This window comes from Oncorhynchus kisutch, unplaced genomic scaffold (genome assembly GCF_002021735.2).
Source record: "Oncorhynchus kisutch isolate 150728-3 unplaced genomic scaffold, Okis_V2 scaffold1304, whole genome shotgun sequence".
In the NCBI taxonomy this organism is placed as follows: domain Eukaryota; kingdom Metazoa; phylum Chordata; class Actinopteri; order Salmoniformes; family Salmonidae; genus Oncorhynchus; species Oncorhynchus kisutch.
This window is the reverse complement of record NW_022263249.1, coordinates 57,843-66,708: the sequence shown is the minus strand read 5'-3', so window position 1 is coordinate 66,708 and position 8,866 is coordinate 57,843. Positions and strand designations below refer to the sequence as shown.

The 8,866-nt window shown below is 46.3% G+C and overlaps 1 protein-coding gene across 1 annotated transcript; it reads left to right on the top strand.

Moving 5' to 3' along the window:
* Window positions 1-1,262: 1,262 nt before the first annotated feature.
* On the top strand, window positions 1,263-3,569 carry LOC116365844 (uncharacterized; the record flags this gene model as incomplete). The annotated part of the gene is given in 1 exon segment (XM_031818238.1): window positions 1,263-3,569. A coding segment is annotated over 1 exon segment (570 nt), but the record flags the coding sequence as incomplete, so codon positions are not given.
* Between the last annotated feature and the right edge of the window lie 5,297 nt (window positions 3,570-8,866).

Below are 8,866 nucleotides of genomic sequence, written 5' to 3'. Positions count from 1 at the left end.
TGTCTCTGTGTCTCTGTCTCTCTGTCTGTGTCTCTCTCTTTGTCTGTCTCTCTGCCCCTCTCTCTCTGCCTCTCTCTCTCTGTGTCTCTGTCTCTCTGTCTGTGTCTCTCTCTTTGTCTGTCTCTCTGTCTCTCTCTCTGTCTGTCTCTCTGTCTCTCTCTCTCTCTGTCTGTCCTCTCTGGTCTCTCTGTCTGTCTGTCTGTCTGTCTGTCTGTCTGTCTGTCTGTCTGTCTGTCTGTCTGTCTGTCTGTCTCTCTGTCTCTTCTCTCTGTCTGTCTCTCTGTCTCTGTCTCTCTGTCTCTCTGTCTGTGTCTGTGTCTCTCTGTCTCTCTGCCCCTCTCTCTCTGTGTCTCTGTGTCTCTGTCTGTCTTTCGGTCTCTCTTTCTCTCTCAAAGCAATGGTAAATAGTTGAATATTACCAGATGTATTCAACCCAGTATAATCTGTCATTCTAAACCCATATTAACAGATGATTTCCTTCCAACCCCATCACTTCCCATTGTAGATGCCACACAGCTATGAGTCGAGACATCTTTGAGTCTATATTATATTTTAACAGTAGTTCTCCCTCTCTGAGAGACCTGTGGTTAATACTGTGTATTATTACCAGTATGATGACAGTCACCAATAGATTTACCATGTTTATTAAATACCATATTTATATTCTCTCTCTCTCTCTCTCTCTCTCTCTCTCTCTCTCTCTCTCTCTCTCTCTCTCTCTCTCTCTCTCTCTCTCTCTCTCTCCATCCACTTAACTGTAGATGCTAGGCAGCTAAAATGTGTTTGATTGATTCTGTATTATATTCTAACAATATATCTCTCTCCCTCCCTCCCTCCCTCCCTCCCTCCCTCCCTCCCTCCCTCCCTCCCTCCCTCCCTCCCTCCCTCCCTCCCTCCCTCCCTCCCTCCCTCCCTCCCTCCCTCCCTCCCTCCTCCCTCCCTCCCTCTCCCCTCCCTCTCTCCTCCCTCCCTCTCTCTCTCCTCCCTCTCACACTCCCTCCCTCTCTCCTCCCTCCCTCTCCCCTCCCTCTCTCCTCCCTCCCTCTCTCTCTCCTCCCTCCCTCTCACACTCCCTCGCTCTCTCCTCCCTCTCTCCTCCCTCCCTCTCACACTCCCTCCCTCTCTCCTCCCTCCCTCTCCCCTCCCTCTCTCCTCCCTCCCTCTCTCTCTCTCCTCCCTCCCTCCCTCTCACACTCCCTCCCTCTCACCCTCCCTCCCTCCCTCCCTCCCTCCCTCCCTCCCTCCCTCCCTCCCTCCCTCCAGATGCCAGACAGCTCCCAGACGTAGCCCTGACAGGGAAGTGCACGAGGGAGTGTGATGAGTTTGGACACTCCGACACTTGTTGGATGCCCGCCGCTGTCCGCCCGTCGCCTCGGCAACACCAGCGCCAGCGCCACGTCAGCGAGCCGCCCCGCCTGTCCACCTTCGCCTCCCCTGGCAACGACAACAACAATAACCATGATGACGATGATGAGGAAGATAGTGACAGCGAGAGCGCCGGCAGCGCCGGGAGTTCCGAACCGGGCGTAGTCAGCGTGGGAGTCGGCGGAGGAGGTCAGAGGTTACCGTTAGCCAATGGGGATCCTCTCGGCAGCCTGGTGGGCAGAGACAGGATGAACCGGAACGACCACAACCGGAACCTACTCAACCGGAAGATGACGTCAGCGTCGTACGACACGTTCAGCTCCGCCGGGTTCGGGAGACGCCATCTCGAGGAGGATAGGGGGGGTCAGGGCAGGGTCAACCCTCCGGAGGTTATACCATTAACGAGGACCGGGGACTACAAGACCACGTCGTGCCTCACGCTCTCCCGTAGAGAGGTCTACCTGTAAGAGCAGGACGGATGGATCAGTCCACTGCTGCTGCACCCCTTTGCTGATGGAATGGAACATTCCATCCCTGTTTGTTCTGGTGAAATGGAACAGTCCACTTCTAGACATTGGAATGAAATGGTCCATTTCTGTTGTAGTTCTTTTGTTGAGAACTTTGACCAGCTGTGAATAATAACAATAATATCAATAATAACAACACCTTAAGAAGAGAGGACCGCTCAGTGGGTTTGGGTTTGTTTTGGAGACAAGACACCACACAACTACAAAACCACCAAAAAGGACACTGGGACCTTAAACTCCAAGATTAAATGACTATAAGGTGTAAATAAAAAAGATGAATGGTGTGAATTAACTGAACCCCCCCCCCCCCCAACCCACCCCCCAAAGAAAACTACGATTTAATCGAATCTGAACTTTTGGATGCTAAAAACATCATATTTATGTGGATGGTGAGGAGGGAGATGGATCCATGGATCTCCTTTGGGAGAGAGAGCAGTTCTGCTCTACTGACTGACTTCATCTAATCTGGGTAGAAGTTTCTCTCAATAAACAGATCTAGGATCAGTTTACTCTTCCCTGAATCCTAACCTGAAGTATTACAGGAAGCAACACAATACTGAACTGAGATCAGTGTCAAGTGTTAACTTCTTTCTTCTCTCTTTTTTTAAATACTCTTTAAAGTTAATCAGATGCATGTCTAACCTCCCACCAACAGGGGAGCTGTGGGGAGATGGGAGAGAGATGGAGGAACTGGGCCTGACGCCGTACACGCCTCAGGACCAATGGGAACACTCGCTGAGGTGTATGTGACCAATACAATTTGATTTGAAGACTTATGATCGGACAGATCTGATTCTGACTAATGTGGCGAACCCGGTGATGGGACGCCAGGGAGGTTTAACCAATCAAACGATAGGACCAATGAGCTGTCGTTGTAAAAAGGAATTTGAATGGATTTCATGCTCATCAATCAAATGTGATTTAAACCTAATCCACCAATCATCATATGGCATTATTGACAAGTAGCATCGAGATATTAACCAACCGTACAACGAGGATTATCAGAATCTAACCAATCACGGACAATATATTTTCAGTAACAACCAATCGGATTCTTTGGCAAAGACGAGGACTTAGAAAAAGATAACTGATTGAAAAAAAAACATCAGGTATTTTTGAAAACACAAGGACTTGAAGGCAAATACAATGTGACGTTTTTCCAGATATGAGCCAGAATCCCTGGGAATACAAGGTCCATACGAGTACCAGTGCCAACGTATTCCAGCGTTTTCTAATGAACAAATGACACTTTTTCTGTCTTTCTGCTCTACTCTTGCTGAGACTAGGGAAGCTAAGTTCTGGGAATTCCCAGAGTTCCCAAAATTCCAAGGTTTTTCAGAAATCCTTATGGCTTATGGATTTCCGACCTATTCCGAGGAATCTTTTATAATCCGGATTCCTAAAATAAACCTGGGGATTTTGGGAAAGTTAGTGGTTAGTTAGTTACCTAGTCGAGACTGTACAGATATGTGGTTTATGTGGTTTAGACTGGCAGTGTTCCAACACTGTCATCCATTCATTAAGGCCATTACTCTACCGTGCTGAACACCAGTTACTTCATTCATTATGTATATCAGAATCTTCCCTCTCTCCCACACACAATATAGTGAAACACACACACACACACACGCACTCTCACACACACACACACACACACACAGTGTAGTGAAACACACACTCACACTCACACACACACACACACACACACACACACACACACACACAATGTAGTGAAACACTCACACACACACACACAATGTAGTGAAACACACACACACACACACACACACACACACACACACACACACACACACACACACACACACACACACACACACACCACACACACACACACACACACACACACACCACACACACACACATAATGTATCTACATGCATTTAACCATACTTTAACATTTAACATGTTGCCTCTGAAGACTAGCTTTTTGCCTGCTCCCCCCCCCCCCCCCCCCTTCATGTCAACACGGCTCTACATTAAAGGGATGTTTTGGTCTATATTAGCGGCTCTACATTAAAGGGATGTTTTGGTCTATATAGCGGCTCTACATTAAAGGGATGTTTTGGTCTATATTAGCGGCTCTACATTAAAGGGATGTTTTGGTCTATATAGCGGCTCTACATTAAAGGGATGTTTTGGTCTATATAGCGGCTCTACATTAAAGGGATGTTTTGGTCTATATTAGCGGCTCTACATTAAAGGGATGTTTTGGTCTATATAGCGGCTCTACATTAAAGGGATGTTTTGGTCTATATTAGCGGCTCTACATTAAAGGGATGTTTTGGTCTATATAGCGGCTCTACATTAAAGGGATGTTTTGGTCTATATAGCGGCTCTACATTAAAGGGATGTTTTGGTCTATATTAGCGGCTCTACATTAAAGGGATGTTTTGGTCTATATTAGCGGCTCTACATTAAAGGGATGTTTTGGTCTATATTAGCGGCTCTACATTAACGGGATGTTTTGGTCTATATTAGCGGCTCTACATTAAAGGGATGTTTTGGTCTATATTAGCGGCTCTACATTAAAGGGATGTTTTGGTCTATATTAGCGGCTCTACATTAAAGGGATGTTTTGGTCTATATTAGCGGCTCTACATTAAAGGGATGTTTAAACTATTCCTCTAACAGTACATAAAACAAACCAACATTGTGTTCACCTCCATTTTATAAATATTTTCCTGTTATTCTTTAAACAATTGTTCAAGTTCTGTCTGGTTGTTGATCATTGCTAGACAGCCATTGTTAAACGTTGCCATAGTTACTTAAGTTGGTCTATATTAGCGGCTCTACATTAAAGGGATGTTTAAACTATTCCTCTAACAGTACATAAAACAAACCAACATTTTCGGGACAAATAAAGAACCTGAACTCTTCTTCTGCATGGAATTAAAACAGCTAAATGCTCATTTGTTTTTTTGGGGGGGGTGGGGGGGGGGGGAGTGGGAAACCAGACGCCTTCTTTTTGGAGATATTATGCATCTCTGAAAACATGATGTATGTTTGTATGTGTGTGTTTGTATGTGAGGGAGAAGGATAGAAGGAGAGAGGGAGAGAGAGCATCAGTGTGTGAAGTCATCACGAGGAGAGGAAGAGAGAGAAAACCGCGTCCCTCAGTGAGGTTATTCGCTGTAGCAATTTGAGAGAAAAGGAGAAACTCCTCACATTGAAGGGATAAGTGGAAGGACTGTAGGGTCCAGAGGCTACACCTTAACCATCTGAAATAGCATCCTCTCCTTGTCTCCTTTCTGAAAGGAAGCCAGAATCGTCTACACCTTAACCATCTGAAATAGCATCCTCTCCTTGTCTCCTTTCTGAAAGGAAGCCAGAATCGTCTACACCTTAACCATCTGAAATAGCATCCTCTCCTTGTCTCCTTTCTGAAAGGAAGCCAGAATCGTCTACACCTTAACCATCTAAAATAGCATCCTCTCCTTGTCTCCTTTCTGAAAGGAAGCCAGAATCGTCTACACCTTAACCATCTAAAATAGCATCCTCTCCTTGTCTCCTTTCTGAAAGGAAGCCAGAATCGTCTACACCTTAACCATCTGAAATAGCATCCTCTCCTTGTCTCCTTTCTGACAGGAAGCCAGAATCGTCTACACCTTAACCATCTAAAATAGCATCCTCTCCTTGTCTCCTTTCTGAAAGGAAGCCAGAATCGTCTACACCTTAACCATCTAAAATAGCATCCTCTCCTTGTCTCCTTTCTGAAAGGAAGCCAGAATCATCTACACCTTAACCATCTAAAATAGCATCCTTTCCTTGTCTCCTTTCTGAAAGGAAGCCAGAATCGTCTACACCTTAACCATCTAAAATAGCATCCTCTCCTTGTCTCCTTTCTGAAAGGAAGCCAGAATCATCTACACCTTAAAAGTCTAAAGAAAGATCACTCACCATATAATCAGTGAGTTTAACATCAGTTACACACTAACCAACTCTCAGGTAAGACTTGACACAATGTGTACAGTGCGTCATTTGTAAAGCAAGCGGCTGGGTTTCTACATGAAAACGCAACCATTACTTCTCCCTTAGAATTAGAATTGAGTTCTAATTCAATCCCTTAGAATTCGATTTAGAATTGAGTTCTAATTCAATCCCTTAGAATTCGATTTAGAATTGAGTTCTAATTCAATCCCTTAGAATTCGATTTAGAATTGAGTTCTAATTCAATCCCCCAGAATGTGAGTTAGAATTGAGTTGTAGTTCTATGGTTCCCCTCTCTCTCTCTCTCCACTCTCCTCTATGGTGTCACTGACTTCTCAAACCTTCCTCCCTCTAACCTCTTGTCTCCCAACCGGCTGTCTCTGAAGCTCTGTGATTGGTGGACTGGACTCAGCGGTGCGCTGATGTGACAATGGACGGAAGTTCTGTTTGGGTTCTAGATCCAGAACGTTGGGTTCCAATCCGGAATGCTCGAAGGGGATTTCCGAGCTCACCTTGAGCCACTGACATATAGTACATACTATGTAGTAACCATGACCACACTGTCCCTGGATATACGGAAATCATGGAGCTGGATTCCAACCCACAGGGTCTGGATTCAGGAGCTGAGTTAGCCCTAATGGACCAGGAGAACTTTGCTACAAGAGACTCTGAAAACAATGATTTGTGTTTATTACGAGACAGATCTTTTCTTCCCGGGAAGTCAAACTGCTGTTTTAATGCAGAGTCTCGTACAGACATCCTACCCTACTACCACACTACTCTACCTTTCCTTCCCCGGCCGAACACGGACCTATAGGAACATGAATCTGTGTCTGCGTACGATATGGCACCCTAGTCCCTATAGTCGTCAAAAGTCGGCTAAAGTCGTGAAGTGTGCAGGGATTAGGTTGGCATTTGGGAGGCTGGCACGGTGTGGGAGTCTGTCTGTTTTATATACTGCACGTTTAAAGACTATTTACATCACTTCTTCTTAGCCCTGTTATGTGGGCCTGGAGAGATAGAGGACAGGGTGATAACAGGCCTGGAGAGATAGAGGACAGGGTGATAACAGGCCTGGAGAGAGAGAGAGGACAGGGTGATAACAGGCCTGGAGAGATAGAGGACAGGGTGATAACAGGCCTGGAGAGATAGAGGACAGGGTGATAACAGGCCTGGAGAGATAGAGGACAGGGTGATAACAGGCCTGGAGAGATAGAGGACAGGGTGATAACAGGCCTGGAGAGAGAGAGGACAGGGTGATAACAGGCCTGGAGAGATAGAGGACAGGGTGATAACAGGCCTGGAGAGATAGAGGACAGGGTGATAACAGGCCTGGAGAGATAGAGGACAGGGTGATAACAGGCCTGGAGAGAGATAGAGGACAGGGTGATAACAGGCCTGGAGAGATAGAGGACAGGGTGATAACTGGCCTGGAGAGATAGAGGACAGGATGATAACAGGCCTGGAGAGATAGTGGACACGGTGATAATAGGCCTGGAGAGATAGAGGACAGGGTGATAACAGGCCTGGAGAGATAGAGGACAGGGTGATAAAAGGCCTGGAGAGATAGTGGACAGGGTGATAACAGGCCTGGAGAGAGATAGAGGACAGGGTGATAACAGGCCTGGAGAGATAGAGGACAGGGTGATAACAGGCCTGGAGAGATAGTGGACAGGGTGATAACAGGCCTGGAGAGATAGAGGACAGGGTGATAACAGGCCTGGAGAGATAGAGGACAGGGTGATAACAGACCTGGAGAGATAGAGGACAGGGTGATAACAGGCCTGGAGAGAGAGAGGACAGGGTGATAACAGGCCTGGAGAGAGAGATAGAGGACAGGGTGATAACAGGCCTGGAGAGATAGAGGACAGGGTGATAACAGACCTGAAGAGAGAGAGAGAGGACAGGGTGATAACAGACCTGGAGAGAGAGAGAGAGGACAGGGTGACAACAGGCCTGGAGAGAGAGAGAGAGGACAGGGTGATGACAAGGTTAATGTCGTCTTAAAGAGATATTTGCATTCACCTGTTTAGGACTTTATTTTTGAAAGGTGACACCTCCTGTGCATCCTAAATGGTACCCTATATAGTGCACTACTTATGACCAGAGTCTGTGGCCCAAGTAGTGCACTACATAGGGAATAGGGTGCCTTTTGAAATCCTGATTGGTCGATTACCTAATAGCCATCTATAGAACTGTAAGAACTACCCAGTAGAACCGAGGAACCCGTAGAACACGCAGAACAGAGAACAATGTTAATAACAGATAAAAAGGCATGTTTTACCTGTTTCAATTTTGCATTAAAAATAACTTTAAAAAACTAAAAACATGTTTTTCTTAATTTATCTGTTGCTGCTCTATGATTAACTGGGATTCATTCATTATTCAACTTAATGCATTTTCTAATGAGGACTAGGTGTGCTTCCCAAAATGGTACCCTATTCCTTATATCGTGGACTATAGAGGGCCCTGGTCAACAGTAGTGGGCTATAGAGGGCCCTGGTCAACAGTAGTGGACTATAGTGGGCCCTGGTCAACAGTAGTGGACTATAGAGGACCCTGGTCAACAGTAGTGGACTATAGAGGGCCCTGGTCAACAGTAGTGGACTATAGAGGGCCCTGGTCAACAGTAGTGGACTATAGAGGGCCCTGGTCAACGGTAGTGGACTATAGAGGGCCCTGGTCAATAGTAGTTCACTATAGAGGGCCCTGGTCAACAGTAGTGGACTATAGAGGGCCCTGGTCAACAGTAGTGGACTATAGAGGGCCCTGGTCAATAGTAGTTCAGTATAGAGGGCCCTGGTCAACAGTAGTGGACTATAGAGGGCCCTGATCAACAGTAGTGGACTATAGAGGGCCCTGGTCAATAGTAGTTCACTATAGAGGGCCCTGGTCAACAGTAGTGGACTATAGACGGCCCTGGTCAACAGTAGTGAACTATAGAGGGCCCTGGTCAACAGTAGTGGACTATAGGGGGCCCTATAGAGGGCCCTGGTCAACAGTAGTGGACTATAGAGGGCCCTGGT